The sequence below is a fragment of the Palaemon carinicauda genome, chromosome 27 (assembly GCF_036898095.1).
Source record: "Palaemon carinicauda isolate YSFRI2023 chromosome 27, ASM3689809v2, whole genome shotgun sequence".
NCBI classification, from domain to species: Eukaryota; Metazoa; Arthropoda; class Malacostraca; order Decapoda; family Palaemonidae; genus Palaemon; species Palaemon carinicauda.
The window spans coordinates 23853041-23873143 of NC_090751.1; the positions used below are offsets into that span (position 1 = coordinate 23853041).

Sequence of the window (20103 nt, forward strand, 5' to 3'; positions counted from 1 at the left end):
TCTGTTAATTTTAATAATAACAAATCACTATTTTTGGGAACCATTAAGAATTAAGGGTTGTTATATGTTATTCCTATATCTGTTCATTTGAATCATATAACATGTAACTTTCCCGGTAGTTATATATAACTACTGGGTGAGTATGTATAACATTTATCTTTACCGGTAATTATATGTAACTACCGGGTAAGTGTGTTCAAACATTTATTGACAATGAAAATATCAGGGTAATATTTTATAGAAATATTTTGTTACATTTTTATATAGCAAGAACGAGAAACGATTTTGCATTCTCATTCAAGCCCCTGGCAGGACTAATTATGGTCTTTTGTGTAAGAGTTTAAAAGTCCAAGTTTCAGTGCTAAATTAGTGCAGTGAATTTATTCAGCATAGTGGACGTTTTTTCCTAGCCTTAGACCTCTTCCAAGCTCCCCAACCCCTGGGAGAAGGAATGTCGATCGGCCAAAGGAAACGAGAGGCGTTAGCTCACTAGCAGACGTCCTCTTGAGCGTTCCTGTTGACGTTCCCAAGAGTGCTCGCCCTTGCCATGGGAAAGCAAAGAGCGTTGGACGTTAAACTACTAACATTGCTGTTAGAGTCTTGCATTGCATCACATTTGCTATAATAGTAATACTATAATGCTTACGAACCAACATAGACACGGTTTTTGTTCCAGAGCGCCAGTCGGCCATGAGAACCCTCTGATGAACTGAACGCGCCGAGTGACGTAATGAAGATCATTTTACGCTCGGCGCTAAGTCTTTCAGGACGATTAGCGCCACGTCTTTCAGGACGATCGGTGCCTCGTCTTTCAGGACGCTCGGCGCCTCGTCTTTCAGAACGCTCGGCGCCTCGTCTTTCAGAACGCTCGGCGCCTCGTCTTTTAGAACGCTCGGCGCCACGTCTTTCAGGACGTTCGGCGTCACGTCTTTCAGGACGATCAGCGCCTCGTATTTCAGGACGCTTTGTCAATAGAAGACATTGGTGATCACTTTTCTCCTGTTGAATTTGAGATTCTCAGAAGAAGATCCTCATTCCTTTCGTCATTCAGTTGATTTAGAAACTCATGAAAGTTTTTGTGATTAGTTTCCAAATTATTTTATGCCTGTTGCTCCACGTTCGCCACCCTCTGAATTTACATGTGGTCATCAATGAAGCTTTAAGGATGGTGGGAGACTGTTTAGTCTCAGAAGCACCAAGGAAAGACAGCTTTCTTTTTTCCTCTGAATAACCTGGCCTCTAGATCTTGTATTTGAGGTACGAGATTATTTTTTTTTTTATTTTCCTAGTTGGAAAAGCAAGATGCTTTAAGCCCAAGGGCTCCAAAAGAGAAAAAATAGCCTAGTGAGGAAAGGAAATAAGGAGATAAAGAAATGATGAGAATAATTTAACAATATATCATTCTTAAAACAGTAACAGCGTCATAACATCTAAAACAGATATGTCATATAGGGTGGAGGTCTAGCCACGTTAAGGTCGAAGACCTTGTGGCAGCCCCACAGAGACTGTTACAGCCCCCTGAGTGGATTGCCGGGTCTCTCAAGGAATGCAGGTAAATGAGACATATAAACCTATGAAGCCAGCTTCCTTATCAGGCATTCCAGGATAGCAAGGGTGGAGGTCTAACCACAATTAGGTCGAGGACCTTGTGGCAGCCCCACAGAGATTTTTACAGCCCCCTGGGTGGATCGCTGAGTCTCTTAAGGAATCCAGGCAATGGGGTAGGATAACTTTGAGGTCCGTGCTATTCCTTAAGGATGTATGCAAAGTCTTTTTCCTAGTGAAACCTCCTTTGTTAGTTACTCTGATAAAACCTCTCTGCCAAACAGACTTTGCAACACCAAGTGTCTCTTTTGGGAGGGAGGCTTTTATCTGGTTCTGGATGTAATTGCTCTCAATGCCTTCGTTCAGAAGTCAAAGGTCCCCATGGAGACATCGAAATCATGAACTATTTAAAGTCTCATGTCAGCCTGGTCACGAGGCGAAGCAGAGTCTGACTGCTTTCGCCTTCAGGCAGTAGAGCCAGACTACATAACTTCTGGCAGTCTTGGGAGAAGACCTTTGTTCAGTACATCTTCTGAAGGAGGATTACAATTTCCTTTCATAGGGAAACCTCCTTTAGTTTGAGCTCCAATAGATCTCTCTCCCAGATCTAGAGAGGAGTTTAAGAGGCAGGCTTTGCGATTAAACTTTTGCTAAATGTAGCAGAATACTGCACTCAAGACACATCAGAGCCTCCCTGTATCTGGACGATTGACTTATCAGAGCTCTTTCTTACGATCTTCTAAAGGATTTTTAGGTAACTTTGAACCTTTCAGAAGAATTGTGTATTCCTGTCAACTAGACGAGTCTCTTCTGACACCAGGACGCTTAGCACCACGTCTTATGGGACGTTCGGCGTCTTGCTCTGTTAACCTCTCGGCACCACATCTTACAGGACACTCGGCGCCTCGTCTTCCAGGACGTTTGGCAGATGGACTGAGCAGGACAAGCCAAGTAGTAGGGTCAGAATGGTCCTTTCACCCCCAAGTGGCACAGGAAGTCCTCCGACGTTGGGGCTCCCCAGTGAGAGACATGTTTGCCACAAGACTCAACGCAAAGCTCCCCGGTGCCAGATCCGACAGCATCCTTCGAGGACGCCTTCCAGCACTCATGGGACAACCTCGACGTCTAAACCTTTCCCCCCTTTGGGATCATCAGGCAGGTTCTCAACAGGCTAAGACAGTCCAATTCCACAAAGATGACTTTGGCAGCGCCCTGGTGGCCGGAGAGGGAGTGGTTCGCGGATCTTCAGGACCTGGCCACTCTTCTTCCGTGGCCCTTACCGGCAAGCGAAGAACTGCTAAGTCAACCTCACTTCCGAAGGGTGCACGAAAACCCACGGGCTGAGGCTACATGCGTGGAGGTTATCAAGCTTCTCGGACAAAACTGCGGACAGGATGTCGGGGTATCTGCGGAAGTCCTCATGCGTTGTGTACCAGGCAAAATGGGCAACATTTGTCAAATGGTGTGCCACTCAGAATCTGCGGCTCATAGACGCTTCGGTCCACAATATCGCAGACTTCCTAGTGCACTTGAGAGACGACCTAGGAGTCTCCATCCCAGCCATCAAGGGAGTTCGGGCGGCACTGGGTCAGGTTTTCCAACTCAAGGGCATCAACCTGGGTACCTCGCGCCACATCTCCATGCTCCTCAGGACTTTTGAGCAGTCTTGTGACCTCCGCTCCTCGAGGGTTCCCCAGTGGGATGTAGCCAAGGTCTTCAGGGCCCTCATGAGGCCCCCTTTCGAACCACTCAAAGATATTCTGGGCAAGGACCTCACCCTCAAAGCCGTCTTCTTGCCAGCTTTGGCCTCGGCAAAACGAGTGAGCGAGCTCCACGGACTGTCCTTCAAGGTCTCCCACTCGAAAGGTTGAAAGGACATGACGTTTAAGTTCTTGCCAGAGTTCGTGGCGAAAACCCAGAACCCTGCAATTGCGGATCCTCGGTTCGAGGAATTCTCCATTCCAGTAATTCCACGTTCGGACAACCCGGAAGACCTGCTCTTGTGCCCCGTAAGGACTATCAGGAAATACCTCAGTAGGACGTCCAAACTCAGACCAGCGATTAAGAGTTTGTTTGTTTCCACAGGTCCAGTCAAGAAGGCAGTTTCCAAGAACACCATATCCTTCTGGTTGCGACAGGTTATAAAAAGGTCTTATGAGAGTGAGGGCTCTACGGTTCCTGGTACCCCGAGACCCCATGATATTAGGGGCCTTAGCACATCTTTGGTTGACACTAACATGGCAGTAGGTCAGATCTTACGGGCGGGCACTTGGGCTAGGCAGTCTACCTTTACAGCCCATTACCTCAAGGACTGTACCAGAAAGTCCCTGAATGCCTTCTCCATCAGACCAGTCATTTCAGCTATGCAACAAGTTTAGTAGTTTGGGCCCCGAAGTAGCCCATGGGAAGTAATCGTAAGCGACACAGGTTCCTCCTTACTATCCCCCTTCCTTGCTACCCCTTTTTCCCTATATCCCATCCTTTATTCCCCATCCCCATCCTCCTTCCGTGTGAGAGTGGGACACTGAGGGACATCATGTCTGGATTATAATTAAAGGTAAGTTGTACATAAGGTAGACTTTTGCGTGCTTTCCCCCTACTCTCCTACCTCTCCCTGGGTAATCCAGACCTAGCCTCCTATCTAGGTCGTGTGCCCCAGGAAGTCTTGAATATTCCGAACTGTAAGCCACTCCCTCCTCCTAAAGTATAAGTCTCCTAAGAAAGTAGTTCAAGGTAAGTACTCCGTGTTGGAACAAATCACAAATTTTAAGTATTTTTGTATTTGTTCCAACACGGAGTACTTACCTCAAACTACTTTCTTAGGAGTATCTAGGATCCTCCTCCCAACTGACCAGAAGTTTGAGTAGTTTCCCCTATCTCCATTTTCCCTAGTGGGGTCCCTCTGTGGCGGATGGATACTCGCCCTGAGGCGACCCAGGTCAGTGTGCGAGAGCAAGGAGCTAGGTCTCGGTCGCCAGTAAGCTTTTGGTCGCGACGTAGTTCACATCTCGCCGCTCTCTCACATCCCGTCCGACCCTTTGTGTTACCACGTGGTTACCGCGTGTTATACCCATTCCCTTTTGCCCTTTCATTCACCTCCTTTCCCAGTGTTCTTGTGTTGCTTGGTATTTTAGTGCTTTCTTATGGAATCTCAACGCCGTTTCCCTGAGCCTAAGGCCGGTAAGTCTTGTGGTGCGTGGCTGTCGAAGCCAGAGGTAGACCCGTATTCGTTGTGCTCCTCGTGCAGGGGTAGTGTTTGTTCCCCGTCTTCCACGTGTCCAGAGTGCGCGTCCTGGCCAGAGATCCAGTGGGCCTTGTACGCCACCAAGAAGAAGAAGGCGCTAAAGAGGTCCCGTAAGAAGGCTGGCGCCGCGTCGCCTTTGGTGTCGCCTGCCGCTCCGTCGGAGAGAGGTTCCCCGTCACATTCCCCTACCCAGAGTAGGGGATGAGATGAGTCCGTTGCGGGGAAGCGGCCCATTGCCGCGCCCCATGAGTCCGATGTAACTGATGTGGGGGCTGTTGTTGCTTCGCAGGCGTGTGTGGGGCCTGCTGGGGGGGCAGGAGTGTGTTCGGGAGACGAGGTTCTGGTGCCCGCATGACCCGTCTCGACTGAAGACCCGGGGTGGGGCGGAAGGCTGGATCGGCTCCTTCCCCTGCATCGTGGCAGTGCATTTCAGGTACTTCACCGCCCAGGGGAGAGGTAGACAAAGAGAGGCAGTCTACAGGTTCGTCGGACCCTGATTCCATCGTCTGGACAGCGCCTAGGATGCCCTTCAGATCACCGATGTGCCAAGAAGAGGAGTTCGATGGTTGGTTCGTGTCTAGGAGGGCACTGCGGACTCCCCCGGTGCCGTCGTCGACGCTCCCGCCTGACTTCATGCAGCCCTTCATGCCGGTGGAACAATGCCAAGACCCGGCATCACCGTCGTAGGACTCAGCTAGCTCTTCTTCCGTCTCTTTCTCCTCATCGTCGTTGTCTTCAGAGGACTCCGACCCCCAGGAGGCAGATAAGGAAATGGAAGAGGTGTCGTAGAGGAAGTCCCGCTCCCGTTCAGGCCCTTCCAGGAAACGAACGAAGACCTCCAAGAGGAAGAGCAAGAAGAGGCGCTTGTCCGGAGACAAGTGGGCTCGAGTGTCTTTCCCCCATAGCGGGTTGATCAGGGCCTCCGTCGCTCCAGTCTGCTGCGTTGGCCTCTGGAGCCGCTTCTGCTAGTGTCGTCCGCTCGATCCACCTGTCGGTCGAAGCCGCCGACGCACGTCGACTTCGCCATGCCATTACCAGCCAAGTCACCGGCTCCATCCGCTCAGCGGAGAGAGCCGCTGTTTCGGCCCGGTATCATGGCCTGCATCCCCGGTACCACGGCAGCTCTGACAAAGCGCCCTGGCCGAACCGGTAGTTCACGAAGGGCCCCATGCCCTACGGATCTCCCCGGGAGGAGGTCGACCCATGATGGCTACCTCCGGCTCGGTGGATCCACCCGTGGCGGAAGTATCTGCACCATTGGATCGGCCGGAAGGAGAGGACGTAGCCTCCCACATGGACCCATCTGTGCTTGTCGATACAGTACACCCGACACGGAGGACCAGGTGGTGGAAGGCTTGATGGACGTCGGAGAGTGTTCAGCGGACGAGGTGTCGTCTTATAGGAAAGTCCTGGCCCTAATTAGACGCCATCACCGGCTGGATGGTCCAAAGCCGTCGACAGAGCAAGCTTGGCTCTCGGGTTTGGGAAGGATGGTGGATAACCCCCTCCAACAGAAGCCATCACTGACCCTCCCGTTGGCTCCGAACGTAAAGTTGGGGATGGAGCACGTAGACAGGTACGTCGCAGGGCAGGTAAACTCACTCAGAGCCCAAGGGTCCTTCAAGCTAATGCCAGGGCTAAGGACCCAGAAAAGGTTTTACGTTCCTGACGGACAGCACTCGGGACCACACACAGTGGAAGCGGCGATATCCACCCTCAACCAGGGCAGCTCAGAAGACAGGATCTCCTCTTCCCCAGTGTGCTTTTTGCCAGCCGAGGCTTCCATGATGGAAGATACGGCAAAGGATATCATAAACGTGACATCGTGGATAGACTGGTGGGCATGCACCTTGGTTGGCTTTCAGCTATCCCACGACCTGACGGTACCTGAAAACCAGACTCTGCTCCAAGAACTGATCCACTCTGGGGGAAAGGCCATGAAGTTCCTCACCTTCCAGTCCCTCACACAGGCGGCGAACTGGATCTAACGAAGGAGAGACACGGTCCTCAACAGGTTGGTCCGTAAGCTCCCCGAACGAGAGGCAAAGTGTCTAAGGAACTCGCCGGTGTGGGGTGACTCCGTCTTCTCCCTTAAAGCAGTGGAAGAAGCTATGGAGAGGGTCCGGAAACTCAAGGAGACAGGGGATCCCAAACCCTCTACAGTTAGACGTCCCACTCATAGTGTGGCGGGATGTCAACAAAAACAACCCCCCCACACCCTTGATCACTCTTACTTCCAAAATATCCCACAACACAAACTTTCCCCTTACTTTACTTTAAACTGGACTCTTAGACAGAAGGAAAATGAGAACAAAACATAACCTTAACACTATATTCTTAAAAGTAAACGCAATCATAAACCAAAAATAAACACACTTATCACTAATCATAAACAATATTAAATATAAAACCGTAACACCATTCAAATAAAAAAACCCTAACAACTTAAGATTACCACACCCCAAAACCAATATTTGTTTATGTGTGGAACTCTTTATCCACCCTAGGGCCAACAATCCTTTTCGGCCAAAGCCACAACTCCCTGGCAGACGCAACACCGGCACAATCTGGTATAACTGCCTCACTTAATTTGGCAGTCTATATCATCATCATCATCATCATCATCATCCTCATCAATAACAGCAATCGAAATCGTAATTGTAATAAACAGGCCAGGTCGTCAACAGTTGATCAATCCACTAGAGCATTCTAAACACAAGTTCCTTAAGTAAGCCAGGTCATCAATAGTCAACTTTACATTCAAGTGAACTCTCTCCAAAGGAGGAATCACGGCCTGCCAAAATAAAAAAGAAAAACACTTACGAACACTCCTAACTAACTTAACTATCGCACTATAATCAAAGATAAACAATAAACTTTCTATCATTCACGAACGCGCCTAACAAAAATGAATAAAAACAGTACTTACTCCGAATATAAAAAACACTAAACAGCCGGCTTCCGAAGAATAAAAAAATGCAGAACCGACTCCTTCTACCGTCCGAGATCCAATGCTTTCGCCCAAGACATTCATCACCGCCCTATCCTAGCTAAAAAATGTAAACAAACAACTTCAAATATACCGACAATCTTTCCAACAACCACCAATCATTCGCAAACTACCCTTGTTCTTCGGCGCGCACCGCGGACACACACAACACGCACACACAAACGCACGTACACACATACTCTCTCGCGCACGCGCGATCTAACAAAACTAAAGCAAATGAAATTCTCTCTCTCTCTCTGACAAAACTAAAGCAAATAAACACTTTCTCTCTCTCTCTCTCTCTCTCTCTCTCTCTCTCTCTCTCTCTCTCTCTCTCTCTCTCTCTCTCTCTCTCTCACACACAAAACTAAGCAAATAAACACTTTCTCTTGCGGTTTGACAAAACTCAAGTAAATAAGCACTCTCTCTCTCTCTCTCTCTCTCTCTCTCTCTCTCTCTCTCTCTCTCTCTCTCTCTCTCTCTCTCATTAATAACAAGGCTAAAGCAAATAAAATGTCTCTATTTAACAATACTAAAACAACTCTCTCTCTCTCTCTCTCTCTCTCTCTCTCTCTCTCTCTCTCTCTCTCTCTCTCTCTCTCTCTCTCTCTCTCTCTCTCTCTCTCTCTCTCGATTTGGCAAAACAAAAAGAATAAATTAAAATAGAATTAATCCTCCACAATAGAAGGGTTGCACCGGACGGCCCCCACCCTTCTACAGCACAGACTAGAAGAGACTCCCCTTCTTCGTCCTGGCGCCAAGCGCCTGCAGGGATTTGGGGATCACCATCAACATGGAAAAATCACAGTTGGTCCCCTCCACCGGGATGACATACCTGGGGATGGTGCTGGACTCCAAGTTGGGTAAAGCCTTCCCTCCGCAGAGAGGCTTGAGAAACTAGATCAGGTACTCCTCCCCTTCCGCAGAGAGGCTCGAGAAACTAGATCAGGGACTCCTCCCCTTCCTATCGGATATACCTAGGAGGGCCAAGGACTGGGAGAGACTAGTGGGCCACCTGGTATCATTGGAGAAGTTGTTCCCTCGGGGAAGACTCAAACTAAGAACGGTTCAGTGGAACCTGAAGGATTTCTGGTCCCCGGGAGAATCTACGTACAAGACAATCGACGTATCGCCGGAGACGAGAGAGACTGAAGTGGTGGTCCGACAGGTCGAACGCCCTGAAGGGGATGCCATTCGCGACTGCCCCTCCAGAGATGTTGCTCTTCACAGACGCGTCGAAGGAGGGGTGGGGAGCCCATTTCCTCAAAGAAAACAGCAAGAGGGAAATGGTCCCCGGAGGAGAGGGCCTTACATATAAACGTACTTGAGCTGTTAGCGGTCCAGAGAGCATGCATAAAGTTCGTTCATCATCTCCGAGGAGGACTAAAATCAAGGGAGTTGTGCGACCTCACAGCAAAGATCCTGGAATGGGCCGAGAAAGAGCTCATCGAGTCAACGGCCAGATTCATTCCAGGGAAGAAGAACGTCTTAGCCGACGGCCTCAGCATGGTAGGTCAATTAGTAGGGTCATATTGGTCCTCCACAAGTGGGGGTCGCCGGTGATAGACATGTTCGCCACGAGGTTCAACGCCCAGCTCCCCGTGTTCTGTTCTCCAGTGGCGAACCCAGCGGCACCGTTCGAGACGCCTTCCAGCACCCGTGGGACGGACTCGACGTGTACGCCTTCCCACCCTTCGGGACCCTCAGACAGGTCCTCAACAGTGTCAGGCAGTCAAAGAACTTGCAGATGACTTTGGTAGCGCCCTGGCGGCCGGAGAGAGAGTGGTTCGCAGACCTAAAGGAGTTAGCGGTCCTCCCGCCGTGGCCGCTGCCAGACAGAGAAGACCTTCTCCGTCAGCCCCACTTCAGGAAGTTCCACGAAAACCCTCGGTCCCTCCGGCTACACGTGTGGAGGTTATCGAGCGTCTGCTGAGGAAGGAAGGATACTCATCGAAGACCGTCGCGAGGATGACTGGTTATCTGAGGAGATCCTCGGTCATGGTCTACCAGGCGAAATGGGCCACATTCACAAAGTGGTGTGCCTCCCGGAACCTGAGACCATTGGACGCATCTATTCACAAGGTAGTAGACTTCCTGGTTCACCTGAGAGACAACCTAGGCTTTCAAACCTGTCCTGGCTGATCTAGGACATGGAACCATGGCTTCCTCTACCCCTTTGAAGAGGAAAAGAGGAGTTCTGGATGCGGTCACTTCCCCGAAGGCAAAACTGACTCCACTCAGACCATCGAGGCAAGTTCCTCCTATTTCTCGGACTAACTCTCCATCCCTTTCGGACGAAGATCTCCCGTCACCTAGGAAACCACGCGAAGAGAGACTTTCCCCAATCGCACCAATGGAGGAAATCTCTCTTCACGCCGAGAGTTCCTCACAGTCGAGAATAGAAGGAACATGCCACACTCATCGATGTTGTAGTCTTACATCCTTCCCCGGAAAGAATCTAAAGACTCTAAAACATTGCCAAAGTCCTCCACTAGGGCTAGGATGGAGCCAGCCAGCCACTCAGGGAGTGTCCGCGACTCTCCCCAAGAAGAGCCTTTGGGGATAGATGGAGACTTCGCTGCAAGTTCTACAACAGGAGGAGACCAGCAGGAGTCAGAACATGCATTCTGGCAGGTTCTGACTCTTATGAGGGTTCTCAACGGGTTTTCCGACCCAGAGATCCCCCCTCAAGCGGACAAAGGCACGGTCCTAGACCGCGTCTTTGGTACTCAAAAACCTTCTAAGACCAGTGCAGCCCTGCCTTGGTCTCAAGGGGTAAAGAGTACCAGTGACAAGATCGCCCAGCAGCTCTCCAAGATATCCTACTCCAACCGTTCCAGTACCAAGAACAAGCTCCTCCCACCTCCTTGCGTACAGCAGAGGAGGTACTTCGAGATCCTGGAGGAGTCAAGTTTAGCTCTTTCGCTTCACCACTCGCTGGAAGAGCTAACCAGGGGAGTCCCTCTTGAGAGACACTCCAACCGGCAGGTCTCGTTCTCGGCAGCCGAGATCCTCAACCAGGAGGTCACGAAGTGTGCTATGCAAGCTACTTAGTGGCTTGATATCTGGTCAGGGACCTTAGGTATCCTGATACGATCTGAGGATACCTGGAAGGAACGTACCAGGAAAGCTATGGAAACCTTCCTTCTCTCAGGTACTCGCACGATCGAGTTTCTGGTCCACCAAGTCTCGAACTTGTGGGCAAATACCATCCTGATACGTCAGGATGCAGTAGCTGAGAGATTCCACCAGAAGGTCCCTAGCGTCGAGATCAATAGGCTCAGACATTCCTCCATAGTGGGGTCTCTTCTGTTCGAACCTAAGGATGTGGAACATGCTGCTGAGAGGTGGAGGAAGTCTCATCAAGACTCCTTCCTCCATAGGGCTTTAACATTTAAGCCCTATTAACCTCCAGCACCACAGCAGTCCCGTCCAACCAAGACCACTACGACGACAACTGCAGCGAAGACAACGGTGCCTAAGCCCTTTCCTGTCAAAGACAGGAAAGGCGAAAAGTCCTCCAGGGGATGGAAGAATCCTAGAGGGAGCAGCTGAGGCCACAAACGCTAGGATAGGCAGTCCCCCTGCATTTCCACCAGTGGGGGGATGCCTACAAAGTTGCGCAAACAGGTGGAAGCAACTCGGGGCGATTCCTGGACAATCCCCGTGATCAGTCTTGGATATCGCGTCCCGTTCATAATCTCTACCTCCCCTGACCAGGAATCCAGTGTCATTGAAGTCCCTTGCCATGGGATTGGCAAGGGGGCAAGCCCCTCGCGCAGAAGTCCAGACCCTGTTGAAGAAGGGCGCTCTGCAAGAGGTCCTCGATGGATCCCCAGGCTTCTTCAGTCGACTCTTTCTTGTGAAAAAGGCGTGTGGAGGCTGGAGACCTGTCATCGACCTCTCAGCTCTGAATAAGTTTGTCAAACAAACTCCATTCAGCATGGAGACGGCAGACACGGTTAGACTAGCAGTAAAACCGCAAGACTTCATGTGCACACTGGACTTAAAGGAAGCGTACTTCCAGATACCAGTCCATCTGTCTTCAAGGAAGTACTTGAGATTCAGCCTAGACAACAGAATATACTAATTCAAGGTGCACCACAAGTCTTCACCCTAGTGTCATCTTGGGCACACGGAGGAGACGGATGCCAATCCGTCGCCTCCTCTGTTATCTGGACGACTGGCTAATCCTAGCAGACTCGGTGTCAAGCCTTCATCAACACCAAGACAAACTTCTGAGACTTTGCCAGGATCTGGGGATCATGGTAAATCTCGAGAAGTCCTCTCTGCTTCCCACTCAAAGGCTGGTATACTTAGGCATGATTGTAGACACCATTCTCCACAAAGCCTTCCCATCAGACAACAGGATAGCAAGGCTGAGAAAGGTCGCAAAACCTTTTCTCAGACGAGAAAGAACTTCCAGCCCAATCGTGGCTACGTCTCCTCGGTCACTTTTCATCGCTGGCCTGTCTAGTTCTCAATGGTCGCCTCAGGATGAGATCCCTCTAGTGGCGACCCAAGTCCGGATGGAATCAAGCACACGACTCCTCGGACATCCATATCCCCATGGGACCTGCGGAACCGACAGACCTCCAGTGGTGGGTGACAGACGAGAATCTACGAAAGAGAGTGAACCTTCTCGTCCTTCCCCCGGCTTTGATGCTGTTTTTAGAAGCTTCAAACAAAGGGTGGGGGACCCACGTGCTGCACCAAACGACTTCAGGCCTCTGGTCAGAGTCAGAAAAGTACCTCCACATAAATTTCCTAGAGATGAAGGCCGTCTTTCTGGCCCCTCAACAGTTCCAACAGTTCCTGGCGAGTCACCTCTGTGGTGGTGATGAGGGACAACACCACAGTAGTGGCCTACATCAACAAACAAGGAGGTACTTTTTTGCAGCAACTATCCCCTGTAGCAGTAGAGATACTGTGATGGGCCGAAATTGACTCGATACCACTATCGGCACGCTTCATTCCAGGCAAAAGGAATGTGCTCGCCGACAACCTGAGCAGAGCATCTCAGTTAGTGAGTACCGAGTAGTCTTTGGATCATCTAGTAGCCAACAAAGTCCTGACTTTGTGGGGTTCTCCGACTATGGACCTCTTTGCAACGGCCCTGAACTTCAGGCTCCCGCTGTACTGTTCCCCAGTCCCAGACCCCAAGGCTCTGTGGCAAGATGCTTTTCAACAACGGTGGGATAACATCGACGTTTACACCTTTCCCCCGTTCTGTCTGATGAGGAGGGTACTCAACAAGACCAGAACATCGGTCAATCTTCCAATGACCCTCATAGCTCTGCTATGGCATCACGCAGAATGGTTCCCGGACCTTCTGCAACTCCTGATGGAGCCTCCAAGAGAACTCCCTCCACGACACAATCTACTCAAACAACCACACGCCAACATCTTCCACAAAGCCGTATCTTCGCTACAAATTCATGCCTGGAGACTATCCAGCATCTCCTATCTGAGATCAGGATGTCTGGACATCTGCGAAAACCATCAGCAGCAGTCTACCAGGCAAAGTGGAAAGTCTTCTGTGGTTGGTGTCATGGAAGGGGTATCTCTCCACTCGATGCCACTATTCCAGCAATAGCGGAGTTCCTTGTGTATTTGCGTGAAGAAATGGGCTTATCAGTCTCGGCAGTGAAAGGCTATCGCTCAGCCTTAACCCTCGCCTTCAGACAAAGGAATGGACATTTCTTCATCGCTAGAACTTTCTCTACTCACATGGAGTTATGAACTTACTTGCCCCCAGTCAGAAGTGAGACCTCCCCCCTGGAACGTGGTTCGAGTTCTCAGGTCTCTTAAGAGACCACCTTATGAACAATTACGCCAGGCAACAGATCGCCACCTGACTTGGAAGACGGTGTTCCTGCTAGCTTTGGCCTCGGCCAAGCAAGTCAGCGAACTTCATGGCCTCTCATATGACATCGCCCATTCAAGGGGATGGGGAGAGGTAACTTTCAGCTTCGTCCCTGAGTTTATTGTTAAGACTCAGAACCCGGGAGTAGCGGATCCTCGATTCGACTCCTTCCGGATTTCTAGTCTTTACTGTAACAGATGACCCATACCATCTCTTAATATGCCCAGTAAGGAGTTTGAGGCTGTACCTCGAGAACAGCCGCAGTCTGTCCTCGTGTGCCTGCACTATTCGTAAGCACAGGAAGAACCTAGAGGAGGGTCACCAAGAACACCATCTCAGCATGGATTCGCATGGTCATCGACCTTGCACTGAATCCAGACCCTCTTCTGTCATGTCTCCCCAGAGCACATGATGTCAGGGGCCTAGCTACGTCCCTGGCCTTGAAAAGAAACTACTCAGTGATGCAGGTTCTTCAAGCGGGGGTGTGTAAACGTCAAAACACGTTCACATCCCATTACCTGCAAGACGTGACCCACAGGAGACTCGATGCATTTTCTCTCAGTCCTGTGGTGGTTGCAGAACAGCTGGTTTAAAACCTCAAGCTCCTTATTGGACAAGTAGCAGAAGGTTGAGGGCAAGGTTACCCGGTTTTAGTCTGCATGAATGAAAAGGTTTGACTTGCCCTTATTCTTTTCCTCATTCTCCCCCTCTTGGGGAAAGCAGCATCCTGGGTTCTCTGCATAGCTGACCTCAAACCACTGCAGGCAAACCATGCTTCCTTGTAGGCGGGGTAGGCGGGTAGCTTACTACCGCTCCCCCTCACACACCTGTGATTGAGCTCACTTTGCTTGGAGGTAAGACTTCAAGGGGGATAGGGCTGGCAGGCAAGTTTGGTTAAATAGCTAAGGTTTGTATAGTTAGGAAAAATACAAATTATCTACGAATTTGTCATACTTTACATATCTGTGTAAGATTGAATGAATATTGTATAAAACTGTGTTATCCATTGTTAAGGACATCATATAGCTTAATTTGTGTAGAATAGTTTTCAATATACAACATCCAAGGTATATTACAGTAACTCATCATTTAGTCTAAACAGAAATAAATGAAACTGTATGAAGTATACACTAGTAATTATTGCAAATTTGATTAAGTAGTTGCCATGGTTTTAGAATGATATAGTTTTTGGTATGCTTGCATAATATAGGTGTGAATTAAAAGTTGTAGAAATTACCATTTCAAAAGACAGTTGCTTGTTACTGTATAGTAAAACAAGAATTTATAGAATGTAAATAATTTCATAATATAATACTGTATTGTAATTCACCATATTCTTACCATTAATGTTTTTTTTTGTTGCTTTTTCTAACAGTTACATTTGCAAGACTGGATACGAGGAAATGTAAGCAAGTGTGAGAGATCGCTCTTCATCTTTGACGAGATTGATAAAATGCCTGTCGGTATGATCGATGGAATTAAACCTTTTATTGACTACCATGAGTCCATTGACGGAGTTGATTTCAGGTAATTATATAAGCTACACAAACAATGCATGCATTCACTTCTGTTCTCATTACAAAAATGGGTACATGCAATAATTTCTCATTGTAAGAAGTAGGTCGGGCAGGGGACTAGCCGCCCATTGAGTTACTACCGCTAGAGAGTTATGGGGTCCTTTGACTGGCCAGACAGTACTACATTGGATCCATCTCTCTGGTTACGATTCACTTTCCTTTTGCCTACACATACACCAAATAGTCTGGCCTATTCTTTACATATTCTCTTCTGTCCTTATACACTTGACAACACTGAGATTACCAAACAATTCTTCACCTAAGGGGTTAACTACTGCGATGTGATTGTTCAGTTGCCACTTTCCTCTTGGTAAGGGTAGAAGAGAGACTTTAGCTATGGTAAGGAGCTCTTCTAGGAGAAGCACACTCCAAAATCAAACCATTGTTCTCTAGTCTTGGGTAGTGCCATAGCCTCTGTACCATGGTCTTCCACTGTCTTGGCATAGAGTTCTCTTGCTTGAGGGTACTCTCGGGCACACTATCCTATCTTATTTCTCTTCCTGTTGTTTTGTTAAAGTTTTGATAGTTTATATAGGAAATATTAATTTTATTGTTGTTACTGTTCTTAAAATATTTTATTTTCCCTTCTTTCCTTTCCTCACTGGGCTATTTTCCCTGTTGGAGCCCCTGGGCTTATAGCATCCCGCTTTTCCAACTAGGGTTGTAGCTTAGCAAGTAATAATAAAAATAATAATAATAATAATATATTGTACTGTAATTCCTCTATCATGCGGAAGTGTCCTGGCTTACCTGACCGCCCTTGTGGTACTTTTATGTCGGCGGTCGACACGGACCCTCACACCTTGTCCTTTTTGTAGGGGTCAACGGTGTGACAGAAATAAAGTGTGCGGTGAGTGTAGGGAGTGGTCTGCCTGCCAGTGGGAGAGGTTTTCATGGCGCCGGAAGAAGAAGTCTAAACGGGATATTTCTCCTTCAAGGGTTTCCTTGAAGAGAGAAAATCCCAAGGACTCTTCTTCCATAGCCCAAACCTCCTCCGAAGCTCCCACTCGATCGGTCTCTTCCGAGATGCCGTTGAGTGGTAGCGTAGGCCGTACTTGTGTTCGCCAACCTCTGGGTGCGGGAGAAGGCGTTGCCTCCCATAGCGAGGCAGCTCCTCCTCCTCCCCTGGGCGAGGTTATTTCTGCTAATGTTTCTAATGATGATTTATTGCAGCTTTGGGCTTCCTTGGGGCTTCAGGGTTCGCCCTCCAAGGAAGCCCTGTTTGACATAATCAGGTTGGGGGCTGCCGGCGATAGCAGAGGTTGACCCTCTGTCTATCGTCGACGTTGTTAAGTCAGAGGCTTCCGACGAGTTACGTCAAACCTCTGCCTTAGGTGCTGATGTTGCTGAAGGCTTAGTTCCCCCCTCCGAACATCCTTTGAGGGAGGAGCTAAGTCCAACGGTCTCTCCTGCAGGTGATTCTCCCTCTCGGGGGAGTTCACTAACAGAGACTCCTCTTCGGAGGACTGATGTTGGTCTGCCTGCTGCCCCCAGAGGATGTATCAGACGTAAGGCTCGTCTTCCTCTTCGCCGTAGAGGCCTTCCTTCTCCCCACAAGGGCCCTCTTAATGAGAGAATGCCTTGATGAAGTCATTGAGCTTCAGTACGGCATTTCATTCCCGTGCTGAAACTTGGTGACGGGCAAGAGGGCTCTCGAACTTGGGGAAATTGCTCCCCCAGTTCCAATCTAAATTTCTCTCATTCACTTTTTTCTTTTTCTCAATATTACTTCGACCTTATCCTAATTTCATAAACTTTCTTTCGTCTTGCTTTCCAAACTCTATGAGAAAAATTTCCCTCATTATATATGTGTATATATATTTATTATTTTTTTTTTTTCCTATGGCTTGGATGTTTCTACATCCATTGTAGCCCCAGCGGGATGTTCATACATCCTTTATTGCTGCCTGCTTTGATGAGTGGGAGGAGGTATCACGGTTGGGAGGTGTTTGCATTCAAAGCTATATGTGAGAGTATTGGATGATTTCAGCCATCCCGAAGATGGTTTGGACCTTTTTGGCGGAACTATTCTCAAGTGTTGGGTCTTCAGAATCCAGGGGGATCCAATACTTGGGGTAGGACTCTCGGCTTTTGGTCGGAAGCCCGTCATTACAGATATGGGGAAGATGATTCCATAATTTCTTGGTCTCGGTCCTAACAGGCGAGTTCAGCTTACACCTGTGCCTCTATATCTGTTTTGATGTTATCCTTCGGGTAGGGTATGGAGTGGACCATTTGGGAAGTATACTCTCATTGTGCCGATAGTGGAGAGTGCAAATTTCCTTTCTGACGTGTGATGGCCTAACTTTCTCGAGCAGGTACATCAAACTAACCCTTTTCTCTCTCTTGTTTAATGGATTCTTCAAGTAACGAACCCCCATCCCCTGGATACGCTGACTCTCCCCCAGCACTGTTGATGAATCTCTGCTAATTCAATTAAGGAAAATTCTGTTGACGACCTAGGAACAAAAAGGGACCCCTCTACTAATGTTTTAGAACCAATTAAGTTGGGTAACAAATGGAAACTTCGAATCCTTCATGTTACCCAAATTCCAATAAATACTGATTATGATATGAAATATAAAGCATTTAGATGCTATGGAGTGATAAAAGAAATTAGAATGAAACTTGAAAATGAAAAATGCCATTCATGGATAACTTATAATAATCATGAAGAAGCATCAATGATATCAAAATTAATAACTTGAATGTCATGGGTGCCCTATGTGATAAGATACCAAACAGTTTGGATGTATATAGACCTGCTGGCTGGTTTGAGAAAGATTTCGATTTAACTATGCTCCCCCAAAGAAAGCCAAAACCACCAATGTGGCTTTTTGCCGAGCCTAAAGGGAGTACATGTAAACATAAAATAAAATTTCTTATTTTTTCTTTTCTATTTTTTCTATTTTTTTTTTTACTTTGTTTTCTATTTTCTAAATTTAATTACACTACGTATTTTATTCATCACTGCTACTTTCGTTTCTTAGCTGGCACTTGGTGTGCTCCTACCAAAGGCCTTTTACTAAAATATTCATTCAAATAAGCTTGTTTCTGCCTGTTTCTTAAAATTTTCCTGAGCACACTTAACTGCATGCCAGCCTCGTATTTCTTGATTATTTCCATCTTCATCTCCATGGAAAACATCATCCTCTTTTCCTTGACATCAGCGACTTTCTTGGGACCCATGGCTAATGATGTATCGTAAGTATCACACACGATAACAATACGTACTGTAAAATTGTTACAAAAACAAAATCACAAACACTAAGTCAATGCGTACGATACCGTTGCTCGAACGAGAAGACATAGGAATGCCGATGCGTAGATGCACGATGGGATACAGTACAGTAGATGCCGACCAATAGGAGAGCAGTATCTCATGGTGGTAACTAGCAACAGAGTAGGGAGATAACCAATGGGAATGCAGGAGGATGGTAGCAAGTTTACAGGCTGGCGGCGCGTGAATTTTAAAATCCGCCTCGGATATGGTCGGGCTCCAGCTCTGTACCGCCTTTCGTTGTCCAAAATATTTTTTGTGATCCGAGACCTAAAATTCTTCGCATCTCCTTTTGTGAAGTGAAAATTTCGTAAGCCTATTCTTTCGTAGCTAGAGGTTTGACTGTACCTCAGTGTATTATATCTACCATTCTCGGTATTGGTACAGTGAATATATACTGTACATTCTCTCTCTCTCTCTCTCTCTCTCTCTCTCTCTCTCTCTCTCTCTCTCTCTCTCTCTCTCTCTCTCTCTCTCTCTCTCTCTCCACGTATTTTGATTTTTAATTCACTATTATAGCTTCATATTTCTTTTTATACATTATTTATTTAGAAATTCTTTGTATCATGTTTTGATTATGTGAATAAAAAGATTACTAGGTAATGCACCGAAAGGAAATCACTCAATCTGCCACTCGCCTTCCGCCAGAAATAGGACATCACAGGACATACTGTATGTGAAATCAAAGAGTGACTTTCAAAATATATAAAACCATTTTCTTTTTTCTTGTAAGAAATAAACATAAATACAAACTTACCAAGTATTTAATTTTTATAATGTAAAAGAAAATCTAGGAAAATATTTACCCTGTTAGTGTATTTTCATTAGATAAATATCGATCTATTATCAGATATGAAATAATACTAGCGTAGAGTCAGATTTATGTTAAGTAGTACTCATGACATCCGATGCAGCCCCACGAAATACTTTGTATTGTTACTTGATATTTCGGTAATAGGAATACCAATACTAGTCGTTAGCCTATTGGAAGGAAATCACCTATTGCCTGCTTGCTTTCTGCCGAAAATGTGACGTCAGCAGACATATATGAACTAGACAGATATCACAATTTTTCTTAATGCATTTTTTACTGAAAATTGATACCGTATATTATCAATAGAAGAAAATATTAAGATAAATCAGCTAATTTTTATACAAGAGGGTCGTAAAGTTGAACAGTCGTAAGTTGATGACTACCTGTACAGTCTTGCGAAGGAAGGACATAGACCTCTCCTCCTCATGGGAATTGGTTAAGCTTATGAGGAGCTTCAAGCAGTCTTACCCACCCCAGGACCTCATGCCCCCGGAGTGGGATGTGACCTGTGTTCTCAAGTCTCTAATCGGTGCCATATTCAAGCCTTTGAGAAGGTTATCAACCAAAGTTCTAACACTAAAGACCAAAAGCTCTTCCATGTCATTAGTCCTTCAGTCTAGTCTTCTTTACTCAAGTTCCTGAGTTTGTGACCAAGACCCAAATTTCAGCTTCCCACGATACTACTGTAGGTTCAAGTGCTTTATCTCATTCTCTTCAGGAGGCTTCCTGAGTCGATCAGAATGAGTGGTTTTGCTGTCCATTCAGGGCTCCACAGTCCTATCTTAAGA

At 47.4% G+C, this 20103-nt stretch overlaps 2 protein-coding genes across 2 annotated transcripts in view; both read left to right on the top strand.

The window, feature by feature from the left end:
* Positions 1–20103, top strand: part of LOC137620597 (torsin-1A-like) — a 61428-nt gene that overhangs the window by 11597 nt on the left and 29728 nt on the right. Inside the window, exon 4 of the mRNA XM_068350859.1 lies at positions 15020–15171. Within this exon, the coding sequence (XP_068206960.1) occupies positions 15020–15171 (152 nt within the window). The remainder of the gene's footprint in view (positions 1–15019; positions 15172–20103) is intronic.
* LOC137620596 (aladin-like) overlaps positions 1–20103 on the top strand; it is a 144639-nt gene that overhangs the window by 4042 nt on the left and 120494 nt on the right. The gene's annotated exons all lie outside the window — the stretch shown is intronic.